A 25,973-nucleotide genomic window follows, 5' to 3' on the forward strand; every position below is an offset into this window, starting at 1 on the left:
GTTCGTGGGCTTGCTAAACAATGGGATCTGAAGACCATGTTGGAGGTGCTGACATGTTGTGTGATCATGCACAACATGATCGTCGAGGATGAGGGTGATGATGCTGCCACAACTCTAGAATTTGAGAACACAGGTGGTCCTACCCAACTTATAGACCGAAATCCGACCACATTTGAAGAATTTATTCAAATGCATCAACAAATTCGGCATCGACCAACTCACAAGCAGCTGAAGGAAGATCTGATTGAGCATCAGTGGGGGGTCAAAGGGGGAAACAATGTTGGTATATAATATTTGAACTTTTTTAAATTTAAACTATCGCTGCATGTGGCTATTTGAACGCCTGTACACTTTGTATGGGACTATTTGATTGTGCGGATTAAAAAATAAGGAATGCCGGATGTATGCGCCTACGGTTGGATACCGGCCTCCCGCATACGTGTCCGCGGAAGGATGAAGGAGGAAATTTGTGGATTGCCGTTGGAGATGCTCTATGTTGGGTTCTACGGTAGGGTGCGTAGAATACAAATTAAAATTTTCCTACGCGCATAACAACCAAGAACATGCTACGGGAGATGGATCATAGATCATTACCACTAGATGCGCAGTGCCGTGCAGCGGAAGAAGAGTTGGGGCAGTGCGTCTGTGTGGATCGTCTCCTCCTCATCCGATCTCCCTCAAACAACCGCTCGCCGGATCCCATGTACAAGTTTGCCAGAGCGGTGCAGGTGCACCACCTCTAATGGTATCTGGGCGTGCATGAGGAACACCGTGCGGCTGATTGCTAGGTCAGATCACACAGTCGGCGGCGAGTGGAGGTGCCTATTCGCAACACATGCGAACCCTAGTGAAAGTGCTGAAGAGATCAACCAAATGAGTGTGCCGCACCCCCACTTTATATAGTCGTCCATCGCGGGCTCAACACTTGGGCCTTCCACGGACCCTAAAGCCCAAAATCTGTTCGGTCGGGATCCAAGTACAAGTAGGATCACATCTAACTCATGGAGTCGGATCAGGCCTCACAGGTTCCTTCCCTTAAGTGCGCGACCCCTTAGGTTCAAGTCAGCTTAGTCGCAGGTCAGATCACTTCCGACCTGCTTGGCTGGTAGCGGCCTCTAGCAAGGCGTGCCGATCACCAAGTAGACAATGAAGCCATTGGCGAACCTGTACATCACACTTTTATTCCTTTTGCCACACGATATATGTTGTCGGGCTCAAGGCGAGTCCTTGTGCTAACCCAACCTCTTTCTCGTTCCAGTGATGCCGACCACAAATTGGATCATCTCATAATCATTGTCGCATGACCATGCTTATCCTGGTCGGATCACACGAGGGCCCCAGAGTATATCTCTCCTAATCGGAGGGGCAAATCCCATCTTGCTTGACCATGTCTCCCAGCATGGGTATGAACAAGCCCGAAACCTACCTTTGTAACTACCCAGTCACTGAGTAGCGTTTGGTTGACCCAAAGCAAGTTTGTCAACATCCCGAGTACATGCGCCAGCTCAGGTCTTAGGACATAGAACATATGTTGTACTAGGGAGTCACAGATGACATATCACTGCGTCTCATTGTTGGGTCTGTCCGACTCGGACCTTATCTCAACTCGGATTCGACTACGTCGAATCCGACCAGATCCTTCCGAGTCCATATTATCCGGTTAGCGTCCAATGCTCCATGGCTAGTGAGACTAAGCCATCAACCGTGTCATATGCTAGTCTAGTCGGCTGAGCGTCCACACAACCCTTTCGACTAGGGACCTTTTATGACAGTCATCATACAATGCATAGTCCCACAAACAAGTCACGTACTTGCTAATACACATCATTGATAATGTACAAGTACTATCTTTATTCATAAACACATAGGAAATATCATCATACATGATTACCTCTAGGGCATATCTCTAACACCCTAAAGAAGGAGGCACATCGGCTAAAGTTGCCTTTTTTTACCATGTTATATGCAAAATAAAATGGGTCCCGATAACTGCCACACGTGTGGTGTATCGGGTAGTTGTGCCACACGCCTCGTGTGGCATGGACAGCAACCACCCCACACATCTACGTGTGGGCAAAACAACTAATGCCCACACACCTCTTTTTTTCCCTCCCGAACCCTTTCACATGCGTGTGTGTGGGCGAAGTTGATAACGCCCACACGTCCGTATGTCAGGCCTCGTACCCTCCTGGTCCCGCACGCCACGCGTGACGCCCACCGTGCGCCCGCAGTTGCCATGGTCCAGACCCTCGTCCATGTTCGTTTAACTACAGTTGCCATGTCGCTGAACTACGGTTGCCATGTCGGACAACTGCAGTTGCCATGGTTGCTCAACTGCAGTTGCCATGGTTGGTCTGATCTAATGTAGTTGCCATGATTTCATAATTTTAGGAGTTGCCACATACTAACACTAGGCAGTTGAGAGAGTTGTCATGTGCTCACAAGCATGCTAGGGCAGTTGCCATGTAAAAAGGAAGAGTTGCCATCTGCTTACGTGCACGTTAGGGCAGTTGCCATGTACGTGCACGTTGGGGCAGTTGCCATGTACCATGCAAAAACACATGGCAACTCGGTAAAAGAGAGTTGCCATATGGTTACGTGCACACTAGGCAGTTGCCGTGTACCCTGCAAAAACACATGGCAACTCGGGTAAAAAAAGAGAGTTGCCACCTGCTTATAAAGCATACTAGGGGCAGTTGCCATGTGCGCTGCGAAAACACATGGCAACTAGCAGCTTGGGTGTGGGAGAGGAGACGGACGTGTGGGCGAGATGGCAAATGCCCACACACTAGCCCTTGTGTGCGCGTGCAAAGTGGTGTGTGGCGCGAACTGCTGAACGCCCACACACCGGCCACTCCGTATGGTAAAACGGATGTGTGGGCGACCTCTCTCACACACCACACACACGAGTTGTCCTACGTGACATACAAAATCAGCTAATTCGTGCCAAGATTCGTGCAGAAGTTACTGGACGGTGATGGAGACGTGTGGGTGAGTTGGCTAATGCCCACACGTGTGGGCGTTAACATTTCCGAATAAAATTCTAGCATCATGATGCACGGAACACAAAAGGACCTGCATTAATATAACTAACAAATAAGAACATATATGTCATGAGCTCACCCTCAAATCCACTGCCGCATCTCTTCGCATTAAAACAAAAGACAACCTACATACACGCAAATGCTCTTTGACGGGCGCGGCTGCACATGACGCCTCTGCATGCTAGTATATAAATATATTTTTGGAAAAAGGAGACTTGGTATTTCTTTCTTTGAGTTAGGGAGGCCTTAGTATTAACATGATAGGTATGGTATGAATCGATCAATAACCACATAAAAAATACGCCCCAAAGAACACATGAAAATTGACGTCGTGCATGCATGCATGCATGCATGCATGACTAAATGTAGAAATCGACACAAACTTAACATGGATCGACCATCCAGCAAAACATGGATGCACGACGGAATGCATGAAGAAATTAATCTAACACAAATAAACATGGGTCGGTCATTGAGCTGCCATATAATTAAGGAATGGATCATAATGATGGTATTTTGACCCATCGGAGCTGGAGGTGGATGATGCCGGTGGCGACGTTCCTGAGCTTGAGCAACGCGTCCTGCACCACCTGCCCTTCCTCCCACACTATGCTGCTCTCATCCGCCAGGCAGCAGCTCCCTCCGGCGCCGCCACGGTGAGGCCGCACGGTGCGCACCACAGTGCCGCTCCGGATGTCCTCCAAGTCCATCCGAGCCATCTGCAACAACGGCTCCAGGTCCACCTCCGCGTCCCCCATATTGTCGTCCTTGCTGAACTTGTCCTTGTCGAACACCTCCTGCGTACATATCCATGTGCAAGTACGTTAGGATTCATGTCACTAAGTTGTATGCATGCAGTATGCGGCAAAAACATCTATATGACCATTCAACTCCTTCAACTTACTATCTTGATCGGTGTTGTTGGATTCGTGACGGCGAGGGTGAGATCCTCGTTCCAGACCGGGTTCACCGTCTTCTTGATGACGTTCGTCTTCACCTTCTGGTTGTCCAGCTCAAGCATGACGTAGGGGTCACTGCCGTCGACGTCACGGTTCACGAGGTTGATCCCCCGCAACACGCGCACGCTCAACATCCCTGGAGGCACTGGCTCCGACGTCATCTCGATTGCTCTGTTGCTAATTGTTGTTGTTGATCTGATCTTCGAATGTTTACACACCAATTCTCATTTGTTCTTGTTGGAGGCTGGAAATGATCACCAGAATGATGAGGGAATGTAGACATGCATGGCATGCCAGCCTCTGGTGTAATGATTCGTGGGCCGTGTCTTGTGGAACTCTGTGTTATTTGTACTCTGCTATTTCAGGACGCTTTCGTGTATCGGCAAAAATCTAGCACTTCCGAGTCCTCATGTCACATTGTTGTACTGAAAATGCCGCATCAACATTCTGGTGTGTCGTGGTTGCGGTTGTGATCTTGGGTGCTACATTGGATCTATTCAAGAACCCTTCTACCAACATTTTCAAGTGTTGATGTTCATGCTCCTGTGGCCAAGAAGGTTGAGGCCCTCGTGTGCCGCAGCCTGGGCATTGTTCAAAATGGTGATGACATCACCGAGCTCTCTATGGAGAACTTAGCAAGAAATTCAAGAATCGCCCCCTTGACGACGTGATCGGAGCATGAGGGCTCTGTTCAAGCTCGACGATGCGAATGTCAGTGCAACTCAATGGTGGTTAGAATGCGCTCGACCACGTCGACACGAAGTTGCTTGATGTTGTTGATCAGGGTTATGCTATTGTTATGTTAATGCGTTCACCGAGGGTTATGCGAGGAGCTAGTCCCCGTGCTGTTGAGCCATGTGTGGCTGTTTGTAGGTTGTTTAAGCTAGCCTTTAGCTATTATGTTAGTGCAAGTCTGTAATCTTGCCGCGTTTCAACTCTGGCTGATGGGCCGTGTGCTAGGGATCGCTTTGTGTCCAAATGGTAGAACAACCTATCAATTTTCTCTGCTGGAATGTACAAGGGCCGAACTACCCGGATCAGCACGCAACCGTCAACGAAACCATCTCTACATCCTCATGTCAAATTCTTTGTCTTCAAGAAAGAAAATTAGATCAGATCGACCAATTCATCGTCGTGTTCCTGGGAGGTAACAGACTCCGCAATTTCGCGCAAAGGTCGGCGATTGGCATCACCGATACCATATATCGCCTTTCGGCAATGGTCCATTGATACGTCCATTTTGCATCATGCTTTTATATCGATATTTATTGCATTATGTGCTGTTATTACACGTTATGTCACAATACTTATGCCTATTCTTTCTTATTTTACAAGGTTTACACGAAGAGGAAGAATGCCGACAGCTGAATTCAGGGCTGGAAAAGGAGCAAATATTATAGACCTATTCTGCACAACTCCAAAAGTCCTGAAACTCCATGGAAGTTATTTTTGGAATTAATAAAAAATACTGAGCAAAGAAAAATACCAGAGGGGGGCCACCCACTGTCCACGAGGGTGGGGGGCGTGCCCTACCCCCTTGGCCGCACCTCCCTACCTCGTGGGCCACCTGGCAGGCCTCTGATGCCCATCTTCTGCTATATGAAGTATTTTACCCTGGAAAAAATTGTAAGCAAGCTTTCGGGACGAAACACCGCCGCCATGAGGCAGAACCTTGGCGGGACCAATCTAGGGCTCCGGCGAAGCTGTTCTGCCGGGGAAACATCCCTCCGGGAGGGGGAAATCATCACCATCGTCATCACCATCAATCCTCTCATCAGGAGGGGGTCAATATCCATCAACATCTTCACAAGCACCATCTCCTCTCAAACCCTAGTTCATCTCTTTTATCCAATCTTTGTCCCAAAACCTCAGATTGATACCTGAGGGTTGCTAGTAGTGTTGATTACTCCTTGTAGTTGATGCTAGTCGGTTTATTTGGTGGAGATCATATGTTCAGATCCTATATGCATATTAATACCCCTCTGATTATGAAAATGAATATGATTTGTGAGTAGTTACGTTTGTTCCCGAGGACATGGGAGAAGTCTTGCTATAAGTAGTCATGTGAATTTGGTATTCGTTCGATATTTTGATGAGATGTATGTTGTCTTTCCTCTAGTGATGTTATGTGAATGTCGACTACATGACACTTCACCATTGTTTGGGCCTAGAGGAAGGCATTGGGAAGTAATAAGTAGATGAGGGGTTGCTAGAGTGACAGAAGCTTAAACCCTAGTTTATGCGTTGGTTCGTAAGGGGCTGATTTGGATCCATATGTTTCATGCTATGGTTAGGTTTACCTTAATATTTCTTTTGTAGCTGCGGATGCTTGCAATAGGGGTTAATAATAAGTGGGATGCTTGTCCAAGAAAGGGCAGTACCCAAGCACCGGTCCACCCACATATCAAATTATCAAAGTAACGAACGCGAATCATATGAGCATGATGAAAAATAGCTTGACGATAATTCCCATGTGTCCTCGAGAGCGCTTTTCTCTATATAAGAATTTGTCCAGGCTTGTCCTTTGCTACAAAAAGGATTGGAACATCTTCCTGCACTTTATTTACTTTTGTTACTTGTTACCCGTTACAAATTACCTTATCACAAAACTATCTGTTACCGATAATTTTAGTGCTTGCAGAGAATACCTTACTGAAAACCGCTTGTCATTTCCTTCTGCTCCTTGTTGGGTTCGACACTCTTACTTATTTAAAGGACTATGATAGATCCCCTACACTTGTGGGTCATCAAGACTCTTTTCTAGCGCCGTTGCCAGGGAGTGATTCGCCTTTGGTAAGTGGAACTTGGTAAGGAAAAATTTATATAGTGTGCTGAAATTTACTGTCACTTGTTACTATGGAACATAATCCTTTGAGGGGCTTGTTCGGGGTATCTTCACCCCGACCAGTAGAGCAAAAAGAGTTGCTCCTCAACCTACTGAACCTACTGAAAATGTTTACTTTGAAATTCCTTCAGGTATGGTAGAGAAACTGCTAGCTAATCCTTTTACAGGAGATGGAACATTGCATCCCGATTTGCACCTAATCTATGTGGATGAAGTTTGTGGATTATTTAAGTTTGTAGGTATGCCCGGGGATGTTATCAATAAGAAGGTCTTCCCTTTATCTTTGAAGGGAAAGGCATTGACATGGTTTAGGCTATGTTATGATATGGGATCATGGAACTACAACCGATTGAAATTGGAATTTCATCAGAAGTTTTATCCTATGCATCTTATTCATCGTGATCGTAATTATATATATAATTTTAGGCATTGCGAAGGAGAAAGCATCGCTCAAGCTTGGGGCAGGCTTAAATCAATGTTATATTCATGCCCCAATCATGAGCTCTCAAGAGAAATTATTATTCAAAATTTTTATGCTCGGCTTTCTCTCAACAATCGCTCCATGCTCGATACTTCTTGTATTGGTTCTTTTATGATGAAGACTATTGAATTCAAATGGGATTTATTGGAAAGAATTAAACGCAACTCTGAAGATTGGGATCTCGACGAAGGTAAGGAGTCAGGTATGACACCTAAGTTTGATTGTGTTAAATCTTTTATGGATACTGATGCTTTTCGTGAATTTAGCACTAAATATGGACTTGACTCTGAGATAGTAGCTTCTTTCTGTGAATCATTTGCTACTCATGTTGACCTCCCTAAGGAGAAGTGGTTTAAATATAATCCTCCCATTGAAGTAAAAGTAGTTGCACCTATTAAAGTTGAAGAAAAGACTATCACTTATAATGATCCTACTGTTCCTACTACCTATATTGAGAAACCGCCTTTCCCTATTAGGATAAGGATCATGCTAAAGCTTCAACTGTGGTTCGTAAGAGTAATACTAGAACACCTACACCACTTGAGCAAATTAAAGTTGAACCTAGTATTGCTATGGTTAAAGATCTCTTGGCTGATAATATTAATGGGCATGTTATTTACTTCTGTAATGAAGCTGCTAGAATTGCTAGACCAGATACTAAGAATAAACATAGACCTGTTGTAGGCATGACTGTTATTTCTGTTAAAATAGGAGATCATTGTTATCATGGCTTATGTGATATGGGTGCTAGTGCAAGTGCAATACCTCATTCCTTATACAAAGAAATTATGCATGATATTGCACCTGCTGAGATAGAAGAAATTGATGTTACAATTAAGCTTGCCAATAGAGATACTATTTCACCAGTTGGGATTGTTAGAGATGTTGAAGTCTTGTGTGGGAAAGTTAAATATCCTGCTGATTTTCTTGTTCTTGGTTCCCCACAAGATAGCTTTTGTCCCATCATATTTGGTAGACCCTTCTTGAATACTGTTAATGCTAGGATAGACTGCAAAAAGGATGTTGTTACTATTGGTTTGGGGGATATGTCTCATGAGTTTAATTTTGCTAAATTTCATAGACAACCCCATGATAAAGAATTGCCTAGTAAGGATGAAATTATTGGTCTTGCTTCTATTGCCGTGCCTCCTAATGATCCTTTAGAACAATATTTGCTAGACCATGAAAATGATATGTTTATGAATGAAAGAAGGGAGATAGATGAAGTATTCTTTAAATAGGGACCTATTTTGAAACACAACTTGCCTGTTGAAATTCTAGGGGATCCTCCACCACCCAAGGGTGATCCCGTGTTTGAGCTTAAACCACTACCTGATACTCTTAAATATGCTTATCTTGATGAAAATAAGATATATCCTATTATTATTAGTGCTAACCTTTCAGAGCAGGAAGAGGAGAAATTATTGAAAACTCTGAAGAAGCACCGTGCTGCTATTGGATATACTCTTGATGATCTTAAGGGCATTAGTCCCACTCTATGCCAACACAAGATAAAATTGGAGAAAGACGCTAAACCGGTTGTTGATCACCAACGACGGTTAAATCCTAAGATGCAAGAAGTGGTAAGAAAAGAAATATAAAGCTCCTGGAGGCAGGTATAATTTATCCCGTTGCTGGTAGCCAGTGGGTAAGTCCTGTCCATTGTGTCCATAAGAAGGGAGGTATTACTGTCGTTCCTAATGATAAAGATGAATTGAGCCCACAAAGAATTGTTACAGGTTATAGGATGGTAATTGATTTCCGCAAATTAAATAAAGCTACTAAAAAGGATCATTACCCTTTACTTTTTATTGATCAAATGCTAGAAAGATTATCCAAACATACACATTTTCACTTTCTAGATGGTTACTCTGGTTTCTCTCAAATACCTGTGTCAAAAAAGGATCAAGAAAAGACCACTTTTACTTGCCCTTTCGGTACTTTTGCTTATAGACGTGCCTTTTGGTTTATGTAATGCACCTGCTACCTTTCAAAGATGCATGATGGCTATATTCTCTGACTTTTGTGAGAAGATTGTTGAGGTTTTCATGGATGATTTCTCCGTTTATGGATCTTCTTTTGATGATTGCTTGAGCAACCTTGATCGAGTTTTGCAGAGATGTGAAGAAATTAATCTTGTCTTGAATTGGGAAAAGTGCCACTTTATGGTTAATGAAGGCATTGTCTTGGGACATAAAATTTCTGAAAGAGGTATTGAAGTTGATAAAGCTAAAGTTGATGCTATTGAAAAGATGCCGTGTCCTAAGGACATTAAAGGTATAAGAAGTTTCCTTGGTCATGCAGGTTTTTATAGGAGGTTCATTAAAGACTTCTCCAAAATCTCCAGGCCTCTGACTAATCTCTTACAAAAAGATATTCCTTTTGTCTTCAATGATGATTGTGTAGAAGCATTCGAAATACTTAAGAAAGCTTTGATTTCTGCACCTATTGTTCAGCCACCTGATTGGAATTTACCCTTTGAAATTATGTGCGATGCTAGTGATTATGCCGTAGGTGCTGTTCTAGGACAAAGAGTTGATAAGAAACTAAATGTTATTCAATATGCTAGTAAAACTCTAGACAGTGCCCAGAGAAATTATGCTACTACTGAGAAAGAATTTTTAGCAATTGTATTTGCTTGTGATAAGTTCAGACCTTATATTGTTGATTCTAAAGTAACTGTTCACACTGATCATGCTACTATTAAATATCTTATGGAAAAGAAAGATGCTAAACCTAGACTTATTAGATGGGTTCTCTTGCTACAAGAATTTGATTTGCATAATATTGACAGAAAGGGAGCTGAGAACCCCGTCGCAGACAACTTGTCTAGGTTAGAGAATGTTCTTGATTACCAACTACCTATTAATGATAGCTTTCCAGATGAACAATTAGCTGTCATAAATGCTTATCGTACTGATCCATGGTATGCTGATTATGCTAATTACATTGTTGCTAAATTTATTCCACCTAGTTTCACATATCAGCAAAAGAAAAAGTTTTTCTATGATTTAAGACATTACTTCTGGGATGACCCACACCTTTATAAAGAAGGAGTAGATGGTGTTATTAGACGTTGTGTACCTGAGCATGAACATGAACAGATCCTACGCAAGTGTCACTCCGAGGCTTATGGAGGACACCACGCTAGAGATAGAACTGCACATAAGGTATTGCAATCTGGTTTTTATTTGCCTACTCTCTTCAAAGATGCCCGTAAGTTTGTCTTGTCTTGCGATGAATGTCAAAGAATTGGTAATATTAGTAGATGTCATGAAATGCCTATGAGTTATTCTCTTGTTATTGAACCATTTGATGTTTGTGGCTTTGATTATATGGGACCGTTTCCTTCCTCTAATGGGTATACACATATTTTAGTTGTTGTTGGTTACATTACTAAGTGGGTAGAAGCTATTCCAACTAGTAGTGCTGATCATAACAACTCTATTAAGATGCTTAAAGAAGTTATTTTTCCGAGGTTTGGAGTCCCTAGATACCTAATGACTGATGGTGGTTCACATTTTATTCATGGCGCTTTCCGTAAAATGCTTGCTAAATATGATGTTAATAATAGAATTGCATCTCCATATCACCCACAGTCTAGTGGCCAAGTAGAATTGAGTAACAGAGAGCTTAAATTGATTTTGCAAAAGATTGTTAATAGATCTAGAAAGAATTGGTCCAAGAAACTTGATGATGCATTATGGGCTTGTAGAACTGCATATAAAAATCCTATGGGTATGTCTCCATATAAAATGGTTTATGGAAAAGCATGCCACTTACCTCTCGAACTAGAACATAAGGCATATTGGGCCATTAAAGAGCTCAACTATGATTTCAAACTTGCCGGTGAGAAGAGGTTATTTGACATTAGCTCGCTTGATGAATGGAGAACTCAAGCCTATGAGAATGCCAAACTATTTAAAGAAAAAGTTAAAAGATGGCATGACAAAAGGATAAAAAAGCGTGAGTTTAATGTAGGTGATTATGTGTTGCTTTTCAACTCTCGTTTAAGATTTTTTGCAGGAAAACTCCTCTCTAAATGGGAAGGTCCTTACGTTATCGAGGAGGTCTATCGTTCTGGTGCCATAAAAATCAACAACTCCGAAGGCACAAATCCGAAGGTGGTGAACGGCCAAAGGATCAAACATTATATCTCAGGTAATCCAATAAATGTTGAAACTAACGTTATTGAAACCGTAACCCCTGAGGAATACATAAGGGACACTTTCCAGGACGTTCCAGACTCTGAAAAGGAATAGGTATGTGGTACGACAAGTAAACCGATTCCAAAACAGTTCTAATAGCAATTTTTCTCCGTTTTGGAATATTTAAGAAAATAGGAAAATAAGTAGTCCGGGAAGGACACGAGGCGTCCACGAGGGTGGAGGGCGCGCCCTGCCTCATGGGCACCTCGTGTGCTCTCCGGACTATTGTTTCTTGCATGATACTTCTTGTGGTCGGTAAAAATTCATTATATAATCTCCCGAAGGTTTTGACCACTGTACCACGACAAAATCCTCTATTTTTGTTTTGAGCTGTTTTTCTGACAGATCTAGATCACCATGACGTCTTCAAGCGCCCCCAAGGACAAGTTTTTCGAGAAGGTCATCAACCCCTACCTCGCGGAGGTGCTGCAACACCCTCAAACCATTGAGATGCGTGAGGGGGTGCTGCTCATCCGCGATGTTGAGGGACCAAGGAGGACCGGAAGCGTGGAGACAAGACTCGAAGCAATAGAACAACAAGTTTTCAAGTGCCAAGGGATGGTGGAATGCGGACTCAACGCCAACCACATGATGATCACGGAGTTCACCAACAACCACAAGCTGGATGCCAAGAACATTGGGGAGACCATCTTCAAGCTTCATGAGAAATTTGAGCACCTCTGAGCCCAGATCTATGACCTGCAAAACCAAAACTATGAGTATGAATATAGATTCAAGAGGATGACTTTGGCTGAAGATTTGAGGATCCTGGAGACTCGATCATCCTTCTATGACGGTGAGCCTATGCCTTGGAATATGGACGACAAGCCTACATCATCAACAACTCTATCATCACCACCTCCGAAGAAAGAGACATAATCACATGGGTATGGGCACTCCCCTTGGTAACTGCCAAGCTTGGGGGAGGTGCCCTGGTATCGTATCACCATCACACTCTGAGGGAGTCCTGGATTAGGGGGTGTCCGGATGGCTGGACTATGACCTTTGGCCGGACTCCCGGACTATGAAGATACAATATTGAAGACTTCGTCCCGTGTCCGGATAGAACTTTCCTTTGCGTGGAAGGCAAGCTTGGCGATATGATATGAAGATCTCCTCCCATTGTAACTGACTCTATGTAACCCTAGCCCTCTCCGGTGTCTATATAAACCGGAGAGTTTTAGTCTGTAGGATGAACAACAATCATACCATAGGCTAGCTTCTAGGGTTTAGCCTCTCTGATCTCGTGGTAGATCAACTCTTGTACCACCCATATCATCAATATTAATCAAGCAGGAGTAGGGTTTTACCTCCATCGAGAGGGCCCGAACCTGGGTAAAAACATCATGTCCCTTGTCTCCTGTTACCATCCGCCTAGACGCACAGTTCGGGACCCCCTACTCGAGATCCGCCGGTTTTGACACCGACATTGGTGCTTTCATTGAGAGTTCCTCTGTGTCGTCACCTTTAGGCCCGATGGCTTCTTCGATCATCAACCACGACGCAGTCCAGGGTGAGACTCTTCTCCCCGGACAGATCTTCGCATTCGGCGGCTTCGCACTGCGGGCCAATTCGCTTGGCCATCTGGAGCAGATCGAAAGCTACGCCCCTGGCCATCAGGTCAGATTTGGAAGCTTAAACTACACGACCGACATCCGCGGGGACTTGATCTTCGACGGATTCGAGCCAGGGCCGAGCGCGCCGCACTGCCATGATGGGCATGATCTAGCTCTGCCGCCGGACAGCGCCCAGAGCGCCGCTCAGGTGTCCGCTCTGACCCTTAGCTCGGAGCCGACCACGCTAGTTGGGGACGGACGGTTGGACGCCGCCCCAGGAGCCGCAATTTCTATGGCAATCGAGTGGGATACCGGCCTAGTCCTTTGTGAGGCCTGTGACTCCAAGGTGCCGGACTCCTTTCCGGACTCCGAATCTCCCGCACCCCTTCCGATCGAACCCGATTGGGCTCCGATCATGGAGTTCACCGCCGCGAATGTCTTTCAGCACCCGCCCTTTGGCAACATCCTGAATTCACTAAAGTCTCTCTCTTTGTCAGGAGAGCCCTGGCCGGACTATGGTCAGCGAGGTTGGGATGCGGACGACAAAGAAATTCGAACCCCGCCCACCACCCACTTCATAGCCATTGTCGACGATCTAAACGACATGCTCGACTACGACTCCGAAGACATCGACGGCATGGATGCCGATGAAGGAGACAATCGAGAACCAGCGCCTATAGAGCACCGGACAATCACCTCATCACACGATGTATACATGGTGGACACACTTAAAAGAAGCAACGACGAGGATCAAACGGGCGCAACCAGGGATCGTTCCCTCGAAAAACAATCAAAGCGGCGGCGTAAGCGCCGCGCCAAGCCTCACCTCGACAAAGACCCATCCATAGAGCAGGGCGAATCAACGGAAGACGAACATGCCACCGAGCAACCGTCAAAACAGGGCGGACAAACCGAACAATCCGTCCCCGGCAAAGATAATAGTCCGGACGACCTCACGCCGGACAAGTCGCTGGAGCACCAGAACCTCCACCAAAGGCTCGTCGCCACTGCGCATAGCCTGAAAAAGCAGAAGCGGAAGCTCAAAACAGCGGAAGATGCACTCAGAATCAGATGGGGCAAAGTACTCAATACCGCACACAAGTACGGCAACAGTCATCACACAAAGAGCTATCCGAAGCGGAAATTACTACCGGAATTTGATGAAGAGGCCTTAGAGCCCCCACAGTCAAAAAACAAGGAAGCCACCAGGTCGGATAGACAACCCCACGATCGACCTCAAGCGACAAAGGGCGCCGCACTCAATACGGCACGCGATCCGCCCAAGGATTCGCATCAAAAAACCGGTCCAACCAGATCCATCTACGGGCCAATAAAGCAAGCTCCAGTGAGCAATGCAACGCAAAAAATATCCGAACATCGCGGCACACCTACATACAGGGGCGCCGCACATCCCCTATGTTTCACCGATGAGGTACTGGATCATGAATTTCCAGCGGGATTCAAGCCCGTAAACATAGAAGCATACGACGGAACAACAGACCCTGGAGTCTGGATCGAGGATTATATCCTCCACATACACATGGCCAGAGGAGATGACCTTCACGCCATAAAATACTTACCCCTTAAGCTCAAAGGGACAGCCCATGATTGGCTCAAAAGCCTTCCCGAAAACACCATGGGAAGTTGGGAAGAGCTCGAGGATGCTTTCCGGGCAAATTTTCAAGGGACCTATGTCCGACCTCCGGATGCAGACGATCTGAGTCATATAACTCAACAACCCGGAGAGTCAGCCCAAAAACTCTGGAACATATTTCTTACTAAAAAGAATCAGATAGTCGACTATCCGGACGCCGAAGCCCTAGCAGCTTTCAAACATAGCGTCCGAGACGAATGGCTCGCCAGACACCTCGGCCAAGAAAAGCCAAAAACAATGGCTGCATTAACAAGCCTCATGACCCGCTTTTGCGTAGGAGAGGATAGCTGGTTGGCAAGAAGCAGCACCAGCGACCCAAGTACATCCGAACTCAGAGATGGAAACGGGAAACCGCACCATAACAAAGAATAGCGTCGGATCAAGGATAACAGCCCGATGAGCACGACAGTCAATGCCGGATTCAAAAGCTCTCGGCAAAATCAGAAAAAGCCGCCCCCCAAAGATGACTGGACGAGCTATCTAACCTCAACGAAATCTTGGACAAAATATGTCAAATCCACAGTACTCCCGGGAGACATGCAAACCACACCCACAGAGATTGTCGGGTCTTCAAGCAGTCCGGCAAACTCAACGCCGAACACAAGGGGCTCGACACACCAAGCGAGGATGACGACGCACCCCACAAGCAGAACACTGGAGAACAAAAGAAGTTCCCACAAGAAGTCAAAACAGTAAATTCACTTCAGGTGACAAAAGGGAAAAACAGAATGGCGCCTGCGAAGATACGCGCCATACGGCCTGCCCCAGAGGAGCCCCGCCACTGGTTGTTACAACCAATCACCTTCGATCATCAGGATTACTCCAGAGGTATCCGAAATGCAGGCTGGACTGCCTTGGTCTTGGATCCGATTATTGACGGACTCCAATTTACACAAGTCCTAATGGACGGCGGCAGTGACCTAAACTTGTTATATCAGGACACAATCCGCAAACTAGGGGTAAACCCAGCAATAATTCGCCATGGCAACACTTCCTTTCAAGGAGTCACGCTGGGCCCAGATACCCAGAGTATGGGTTCCCTTTCGTTAGAAGTCATGTTCGGCTCACCCGACAACTTCCGAAGCGAAAAGCTAACCTTCCACATCGCCCCATTCATAAGTCGCTATCAAGCGCTACTGGGACGCAAAGCTTTCGCCCGCTTTAACGCAATATCGCATTATGCATCCCTTACACTCAAAATGCCCGGTCCACGAGGCATCATCTCATTAAAGGGAAATATCAATTGATCCCCGAAGTACGGGCAATGGTGCGGCCGCCTTGACAGCCGCACACTAATCCAGCCCTACTACCCCGGACACGGCTCGACGAGTCCGGCGTAAACATACAAAGGCTTAATAGCCGCATAACCCTGTACAAGGGGCTCCGCGTGTTTACACCAGGAGACAATACGGCTCAATTTTACTCATGTCTTTGTATTATATTTTGTTTATTTTAATATAGATTTCTCGCACGATTATTTTTCACTAAGTTCCTCTCTTTCGCAGACGAACACCGTGCTACGCCCGTCCAGGATAAGGCACAACGGAGACACAGGCGCAGACGTGCAGTAGGGACCCGTTTTAAGGATTCTTTTCAGATTAAGACCCTGCTTAAACCTTTTTTACTATCTCTTGTTGATAACATCCCCCGGTTTTCGCTCTAACCGCGGAGGAGGCTGGCGTCTTGGCATGTGGCCACACCAGAATTTTGCGCGTTCCTGGGCACCAGGGGCTTCTTACCAAGGGCTTTTGATCGACCCATTTTCATAAAGACCGAATACCTTAGGGAGTGTTCGGTGTCGCGAGTTTGGCCTTATATGCATCAGCTCCGAATCATGTGTTTGGTCAAATGTTGGGTTTGCCCGGCTCCTGTATTTTGCTGCCTTACGTTCCGCTCTATCGGTTAAGGCGGCACCAGGAGAACTACTGCGATTGTGCCCCGGTTCAGCCAGGCGAGCACCTCAGTAGAGAAAGCCGAAAACTGACTGTCATGATATAGCGAGAGACTGGTCAACCACTCAATGACTTTCGGAATCTTTAGGATTCCTCCACATTAACAAAGGGTCGCTTCCCGGTCAGGCACACACGCGCCCCGAATTCGGGCGAGCATAGTGCCCCTAGGGGCTATTCAGTAGCCCCACTGTCAAACTCCTATGGCTAAGTAAAAGTGATAAAGCATTATAGTCCGGTTGCCTAGTTCGCTGTGCTATCACCTCCTTTATAGGACCAAGATGTTGGATTAAGTGTGAAAAGGCGCCTTTTCGCGAACACCCCCGCATTATATGCGTGGGGGCTGAAGCCAACGACTGCCATCTTTCAGGTTATATACACATATACATTAACGGCCGCACATGAGGCATTGTAATTCTTGCAAGCACAAGTATAAAAAGCTTTTATATTCTATCAAAATATTTGTTTTACAATAGCATATGCTATTCGAACACAACATCCTTCGAGCACTGCGCTTCTATTAAACGAGCGCTCTGAAGAACTTCCTCAAAGTAGTGCTTGGCAGGTACTCGACTTTCGTCCGAGTCCCGGGATGCAACAACACTGGCCTTCATATCCGCCCAGTATGTTTTGACACGGGCAAGAGCCATTTGTGCACCCTCTATGCACGCCGACCTCTTCATTGCATCAACATGCGGCACCGAACCAAGGAACTGCTGCACCAAGCTAAAATAACTCTTGGCTCTGGCTCTTCCGGCCACAGACGACTCGCAACATACCTCATGGCGAGTCCGGATAACCTGTTCAGCTCCGCCCAGGCGGCCAAACGGTCGGATACCGAAAGTGGGCGTTCTGGATTGTGGAACTGCGACCAAAAAAGTTCTTCCAATTCATGGTCACCTCGACCCCGGAAGTGTTCGGTCGCGTCTGCCGCACTCCCTGCCGAATCCAGATAAGTGTTCTCCCCACTCCACTGCCGGTCTAATGGAGCATACTTAGGATCCCCGAACTTCATCCACAGCATATAGGGCTTTCCAGCTGTGATATCTCCGGCCTGACGTAACTCCTCCTTCATAGCTCTCATTGCAGAGCGCGTATCCTTGGCCTTGGTAGTGATCTTTTCAAGGTCCTTCTGAGCCGCCCTATCTTCTTGTTCAAGAAATTTACAGCGGTCGGCAGCATCCCTGAATTTTATAGCCATCTCGGCTATTACCTTCTTGCTCTCGCAGTGAGCAGTCTATTTGGCTTTTAGCTCTTCAGCCGCTTTAACGGCAGCCGCATCACTTTTTCTTGCTTGCTCCTTGGCTTGGGCAAGTTCCGCCCGAAGGTTCTCCACGGCAGCAACACCATCTACATTAAGCACATATCTTATAAGGCATGAGCATCGAGCTCCTCTTATTAGATGTCTTCGGAACATACCTTGTGCCTCGTCTAGCCGCTTATTTACAACCGCGATGTCGGCATCTGCTATGTCAAGTTGCCGCTTTAGCTCGGCAGATTCGTCAGTGCGGCTAGCCATCGAACGCCTCGCCACCTTCATAGAAAAGGTGACATATTATACCTGGGGTTATGATCCTCTGTGCGCCGTCATTTTTGACAACACACAGAGTCTCAGGGGCTACTATTTATACAGGGCGCAGTTTATATATGCGGCTCTACCAAAAGGTACACCTTTTCACGTACCTCAAAGCCTGTCAGTAAACTCCTGGCGGCCTCGTACAATCCGCTTTCCGCGGATGAAATCCTTCCAATCACCGTGTTCATCAACATACGGTGTTCTTCTGAGATAGACGCTCACCCGAGCAGATCCTTCAGCCCCTCCGACCGCGCACCAGAGGGTGTCGGACTAGCCTGACGACCTTTTTCAGGGTCCAGACTTGGAAAAACCCTCCGAGACGACACCTCAGGGTCGCCTGCCTCGTAGGACGGTGCAGCTAGGGGAGGCGTTTCACTCTCCATCATCTCCGGATGAAGATCCCTTGAGGATGAGCTCTGCTGAGAAGGGTTGAGATCTGAACTGCAAGGTAATATTTCGGTTATCTTCCTCAGAAATAAAACAGGGATGCCACTCATTTTGGAACCCCTCTCTTTACTTACGGCTCGGTGGAGAGATGATCCCCTTGGGGGCATAATGCGGCCGGGGCATTCTCCGGCGCCGGATCCTCTGGCGAAGATTTCTTCCCCCGTTTTGAGGCCATCCCCTCCGGGTCTTTAGAGGCAGTCCTTTTTTCCCTGGTTGGCGGAATTCTCGATTCCTCCCTTTCTGACAGCCTCCTTTGCGGAGGCGGTAGCTCCTTGGTTCCCCTCTTCGCCTTCTGCCAAAGGCGCAATCTCCAGCATCCTGGTTAACACGGGATCCGGCGTGGTCTCAGGCAGGGGGGCTGGACACCTGATAAGCTTTGCTTTCGCTATCCACTCCTGTTCAAAGGATAGCTCTGTTAAGGGCAATTTTATGATAAAAATACGGATGGCGTGTCCAAATACGGGGCTACTTACTTGAGCATCCGGGCGATTGCAGCTCAGACCTGCGTCCTCGGACAAGTCCGGACACCTTGCTTGTGATCCGAAGAACAATTTGTACATATCCACGGGCGCCGTGCCCATAAAGTGTTGGAGGACTCACGGTCCCTCCGGATTAAATTCCCACAGGCGGAGAGGGCAACGTTTGCAGGGCAGCATGCGGCGAATCAGCATAACTTGCGCCACTACGGTCAAGTTGATATCTCTTTCTAGGAGATCTCGAATGCGGCCCTGCAGCAAGGGCACGTCTTTGGATGGCCCCTAGATAAGCCCTTCATTGACCCATGACGCTAGTCGTGGTGGGGGACCCGAGCGAAAAGTAGGTGGCGCCACCCATGTGGTGCCCCTGGGGGCTGCGATGTAAAACCAGTCCCATTTCCATAAGCCGAACTCCTCTTGGAAAGAGCCTTCGGGCCATGGAGCGTCGGCCATCTTGCTTATGATAGTTCCTCCGCACTCAGCGTGCTGCCCCTCGATCATCTTCGGTTCTACCTTGAAGGTTCTAAGCCACAATCCGAAGTGAGGAGTAATATGGAGGAAGGCCTCACACACGACAATGAACGATGAGATTTGGAGGATGGACTCCGGAGCTAAGTCGTGAAATTCCAGCCCGTAATAAAACATAAGCCCCCTCACGAAGGGATCAATCGGGAAGCCTAGCCCCCGAAGGAAGTGAGATGCGAACACCACGCTCTCACCGGGCTGGGGAGCGGGAATGGCCTGCCCTTGAGCAGGCAGCCTATGCGAGATTTCGCCGGTTAGATACCTGGCATCTCTTAGTTTTCGCACGTCTTCTTCCATAACGGAGGAAGGCATCCACCGACCTTGAAGGTCAGAGCCGGACATCATCGAAGGTCTGAAGCGCCTAAAACTGGAGCTTTGGGTGTTGGAACTCGAGGCGAGGGGCGAATTCGATTGAATTGAAAAGAAAGGAGTCGAGCCTTGGTCTCTTTATAAAGAGGTTGAATACCAAGAGCCCTCCCCGTAACCGTTTGGGACTCGCTTTCAATCAGGGAGTCGTACCAAAGGCATGGTTGGGTTATCCACGCTCGTATTGATGAGAATCCCGGAATAAGGGGACACGATCTCTGCTTTGATAAGACGTGCCAAGGAAACCGCCTCGCTAAACGCGCTGAGGTGGAACAGTAAAACGATTCGAATAAAGGCTTGGCCGTGGCGTGATGTCACGCTGTAGAATACGTCAGCAGATTAGATTTGTGCAGATATTATTCTCTCTACGATGGTATGTGGAACTTATTTTGCAGAGCCGGACACTATCCTTGTGTTCAACATCTTCTATGAAGTATTCAGAGGAGGAACCCGTCTTGCAATGCCGAAGACAATTTGCGCGCCGGACTCGTCGTCATTGAAGCCTGGTTCAGGGGCTACTGAGGGAGTCCTGGATTAGGGGGTGTCCGGATGGCCGGACTATGACCTTTGGCCGGACTCCCGGACTATGAAGATACAAGATTGAAGACTTTGTCCCGTGTCCGGATAGGACTTTCCTTTGCGTGGAAGGCAAGCTTGGCGATATGATATGAAGATCTCCTCCCATTGTAACCGACTCTATGTAACCCTAGCCCTCTCCGGTGTCTATATAAACTGGAGAGTTTTAGTCCGTAGGACGAACAACAATCATACCATAGGCTAGCTTCTAGGGTTTAGCCTCTCTGATCTCGTGGTAGATCAACTCTTGTACTACTCATATCATCAATATTAATCAAGCAGGAGTAGGGTTTTACCTCCATCGAGAGGGCCCGAACCTGGGTAAAAACATCGTGTCCCTTGTCTCCTGTTACCATCCGCCTAGACGCACAGTTTGGGACCCCCTACCCGAGATCTGCCGGTTTTGACACCGACACACTCCTATCTTTACCCTTTTTCTTAGTTCGATCCTTTTGGTAATATCTTGATCTAGTAGAATAAAGTTTTAGTATGATCTAGTTTTGAGTTTTGCTTTATGATTCCTCTATGTAATCGAGTCAGTGAGCTATATATAATAAAGATTAGTGTTGAGTCAAGGGCTTGTCTATCTTGCTATGATCTTGAGGGAATAAAAGAAAAATAAAGAATAAAAAGAAATAAAGATATCATATTGATCTTATGGAGAGTAGTGACTTCACATAAAAAGAGTATGATGAATAAAAGTTGTTGAGACTTGACAAACATTGTTTTGGTCATCGTTGCAATTAATAGGAAGTAATAAAGAAAGAGAGGTTCTCACATATAAATATACTATCTTGGACATCTTTTATTATTGTGAGCACTCATTAAAATATGACATGCTAAAGAGTTGATGTTGGACAAGGAACACAACATAATGGGTTATGTTTTCTTATATCCGAAATAAAGTATATTGTCATGGATCATCCAACATGTTGAGCTTGCCTTTCTCCCTCATGCTAGGCAAATTCTTTGCACCAAGTAGAGATACTACTTGTGCTTCCGAATATCCTTAAGCCCAGTTTTGCGATGAGAGTCCACCATATCTACCTATGGATTGAGTAATATCCTTCAAGTAAGTTGTCATTGTTGTATGCAATAAAAATTGCTCTCTAAATATGTATGACTTATTAGTGTGGAGAAAATAAGCTTTATATGATCTTGTGATATGGAAGCAATAAAAGCGACGGACTGCATAATAAAGGTCCATATCACAAGTGGCAATATAAAGTGACGTTCTTTTGCATTAAGATTTCGTGCATCCAACCATAAAAGCACATGACAACCTCTGCTTCCCTCTGCGAAGGGCCTATCTTTTACTTTCGTCTTATACCTTATGCAAGAGTCATGGTGATCTTCACCTTTCCTTTTTACATTTTATCCTTTGGCATGCACCTCGTGTTGGAAAGATCCTGATATATATATCCAATTGGATGTAAGTTAGCATGAACTATTATTGTTGACATTACCCTTGAGGTAAGAGGTTGTGAGGCAACACTATAAGCCCCTAGCTTTCTCTGTGTCCGATTAAAACTCCATACCCATAAGTATTGCATGAGTGTTAGCAATTGTGAAAGACTAAATGATAGTTGAGTGTGTGGACTTGCTGAAAAGCTCTTATATTTTCCAATGTTATGATAAATTGCAATTGCTTCAATGACCGAGAGCATAGTTTGTTAGTCCTCAATGAAGTTTCTGATTCATACTTGACATTGTGGATAGATTATTACTTGAGCATAAGAAATCATATGACAATATATATATGTTGTTGTTATAAGAATGATCATGATGCCCACATGTCCGTATTTTATTTTATCAACACCTCTATCTCTAAACATGTGGACATATTTTTCGTTATCGACTTTCGCTTGAGGACAAGCGAGGTCTAAGCTTGGGGGAGTTGATACGCCAATTTTGCATCATGCTTTTATATCGATATTTATTGCATTATGGGCTGTTATTACACGTTATGTCACAATACTTATGCCTATTCTTTCTTATTTTACAAGGTTTACATGAAGAGGGAGAATGCCGGCAGCTAGAATTCTGGGCTGGAAAAGGAACAAATATTAGAGACCTATTCTGCACAACTCCAAAAGTCCTGAAACTCCACGGAAGTTATTTTTGGAATTAATAAAAAATACTGAGTGAAGAAAATACCAGAGGGGAGCCACCCACCGTCCACGAGGGTGGGGGGCGTGCCCTACCCCCCTGGGCGTGCCCCCTGCCTCGTGGGCCACCTGGCAGACCTCCCGTGCCCATATTCTGCTATATGAAGTATTTTACCCTAGAAAAACAAGCTAGCTTTCAGGACGAAACACCACCGCCACGAGGCGGAACCTTCACGGAACCAATCTAGGGCTCCGGTGGAGCTGTTCTGCCGGGGAAACATCCCTCCGGGAGGGGGAAATTGTCACCATCGTCATCACCATCGATGCTCTCATCCGGAGGGGGTCAATCTCCATGAACATCTTCACCAGCCCCATCTCCTCTCAAACCCTAGTTCATCTCTTGTATCCAATCTTTGTCCCAAAACCTCAGATTGGTACCTGAGGGTTGCTAGTAGTGTTGATTACTCCTTGTAGTTGATGCTAGTCGGTTTATTCGGTGGAGATCATATGTTCAGATCCTATATGCATATGAATACCCCTCTGATTATGAAAATGAATATGATTTGTGAGTAGTTACGTTTGTTCCTGAGGACATGGGAGAAGTCTTGCTATAAGTAGTCATGTGAATTTGATATTCGTTCGATATTTTGATGAGATGTATGTTGTGTTTCCTCTAGTGGTGTTATGTGAACGTCGACTACATGACACTTCACCATTGTTTGGTCCTAGAGGAAGGCATTGGGAAGTAATAAGTAGATGATGGGTTGCTAGAGTGACAGAAGCTTAAACCCTAGTTTATGCGTTGCTTCGTAAGGGGCTGATTTGGATCCATATGTTTCATGCTATGGTTAGGTTTACCTTAATACTTCTTTTGTAGTTGAGGATGCTTGCAATAGGGGTTAATCATAAGTGGGATGCTTGTCCAAGAAAGGGCAGTACCCAAGCACCGGTCCACCCACATATCAAATTATCAAAGTAACGAACGCGAATCATATGAGCGTGATGAAAACTAGCTTGACGATAATTCCCATGTGTCCTCGGGAGCGCTTTTCTCTATATAAGAATTTGTCCAGGCTTGTCCTTTGCTACAAAAAGGATTGGGCCATCTTGCTGCACTTTATTTACTTCTGTTACTTGTTACCCGTTACAAATTACCTTATCACAAAACTATCTGTTACCGATAATTTCAGTGCTTGCAGAGAATACCTTACTGAAAACCGCTTGTCATGTCCTTCTGCTCCTCGTTGGGTTCGACACTCTTATTTATCGAAAGTATTATGATAGATCCCCTACACTTGTGGGTCATCATCCATGTCAAGGCTTCAGGCATCCGTTTGAAAATTACTTCGGTCTATGGACCGATCACCTCTTCTCTGACAGAGACTCTCTTCAGTGACCTCGCAAGCCAAAAACCGCCCAATGGTGTGAAGGAAATATGCCCTAGAGGCAATAATAAAGTTGTTCTTTTATATTTCCTTATATCATGATAAATGTTTATTATTCATGCTAGGATTGTATTAACCGGAAACTTGATACATGTGTGGATACATAGACAAAACACCATGTCCCTAGTAAGCCTCTACTAGACTAGCTCGTTAATGAAAGATGGTTAAGTTTCCTAACCATAGACATGTGTTGTCATTTGATGAACGGGGTCACATCTATAGGAGAATGATGTGATGGACAAGACCCATCCTTTAGCATAGCATATTGGTCATTCAATTTTATTGCTATTGCTTTCTTCATGTCAAATACATATTCCTTCGACTATGAGATTATGCAACTCCCGGATACCGGAGGAATGTCTTGGGTGCTATCAAACGTCACAATGTAACCGGGTGATTATAAAGATGCTCTACAGGTATCTCCAAAGGTATTTGTTGGGTTGGCATAGATCGAGATTAGGATTTGTCTCTCCAAGTATGGAGAGGTATCTCTGGGCCCTCTCGGTAATACACATCGTAAGAAGCCTGGCAAGCAAAGTGAGTAATGAGTTAGTTGCAGGATGACGTATTACGAAACGAGTAAAGAGACTTGCTGGTAACGAGATTGAACTAGGTATGAAGATACCGGTGATCGAATCTCGGCAAGTAACATACCGATGGACAAAAGGAATAATGTAGGTTGTCATAAGGATTCAACCGATAAAGATCTTCGTAGAATATGTGGGAGTCAATATGAGCATCCAGGTTCCGCTATTGATTATTGACCGGAGAAGTGTCTCGGTCATGTCTACATAGTTCTCGAACCCATAGGGTCGCACGCTCAACATTCGTTGACGCTAGAGTAGTATTGGGTTATTTGATGAGTGGTAAAAAGAAATTGTTTGGAGTCCCAGATGAGATCCCGGATGTCAAGAGGAGTATCGGAATGGTCGAGAGGTAAAGATTTATATATGAGAAGTCATATTTTGGGTTCCGGAAAAGGTGCATCTTTTTTGGTATTGTACCGGGAAGCATCTAGAAGGTTCCGGAGGATTCCGAAGGGGCCCGGAACTCCACAAGTGGGTTCACCACGACCCAAGGGCTATCATGGGCTGTGAGGAGGTACCCTAGCCTTATTGGGATAGGCGCACCAAATCCTCAAAACCCCATGTGGCTAGGGAAGGCAAAAAAAAGGATGGAGTCCTAGTAGGAATAGGATTGGACTTGGAGTCCAAGTCCTCCCCCCTTAGCCATGCCCTAGGGCTTGGTGCGGTTGTTTGCCACGCCCCTCCACCTATATATAGAGAGGAGGGGTGCCCCAAGAGGACATACCAATCCCTTGGCGCCTCTCTCTCTCTCTCTCTCTCTCTCTCTCTCTCCTGTTACTCCATAGTTCCAGTGCCTTGTCCCGGCGATGCTTAGCGAAGCGCTGTCGGTGCTCCACCACCACCATCACCATCACGCCGTCGTGTTGGTTGTGATCCCATCTACTTCCCTCTCTCGCTTGCTGGATCAAGAAGGAGGAGGCGTCATTGAGGCGGACATGTGCTAAACTCGGAGGTGCCGTCTGTTCGGCACTAGATCGGTTGGATCGTGATCGGATCGCGAAGAGTACGACTACATCAACCGCGTGATAAACGCTTCCGCTTTCAGTCTACAAGGGTACGTAGACACACTCTCCCCTCTCATTGTTATGCATCTCCTAGATAGATCTTGAGTGAGCGTAGGATTTTTTTTGAAATTGCATGCTACGTTCCCCAACAGTGGCATCCGAGCCAG

The 25,973-nt window shown here is 45.8% G+C and overlaps 1 protein-coding gene across 1 annotated transcript; it reads right to left on the reverse strand.

The window, feature by feature from the left end:
- Window positions 1-3,274: 3,274 nt before the first annotated feature.
- LOC119367753 (GTPase activating protein 1-like) lies at window positions 3,275-4,301 on the reverse strand. Its single transcript, XM_037633175.1, has 2 exons — window positions 3,949-4,301; window positions 3,275-3,841 (listed from the first exon to the last, which is right to left on the reverse strand). The coding sequence occupies exons 1-2, from the start codon at window positions 4,162-4,164 to the stop codon at window positions 3,545-3,547; spliced, it is 513 nt and encodes a 170-aa protein (XP_037489072.1). The 5' UTR covers window positions 4,165-4,301; the 3' UTR covers window positions 3,275-3,544.
- Window positions 4,302-25,973: the final 21,672 nt, after the last annotated feature.

This window comes from Triticum dicoccoides, chromosome 2B (assembly GCF_002162155.2).
Source record: "Triticum dicoccoides isolate Atlit2015 ecotype Zavitan chromosome 2B, WEW_v2.0, whole genome shotgun sequence".
NCBI classification, from domain to species: Eukaryota; Viridiplantae; Streptophyta; class Magnoliopsida; order Poales; family Poaceae; genus Triticum; species Triticum dicoccoides.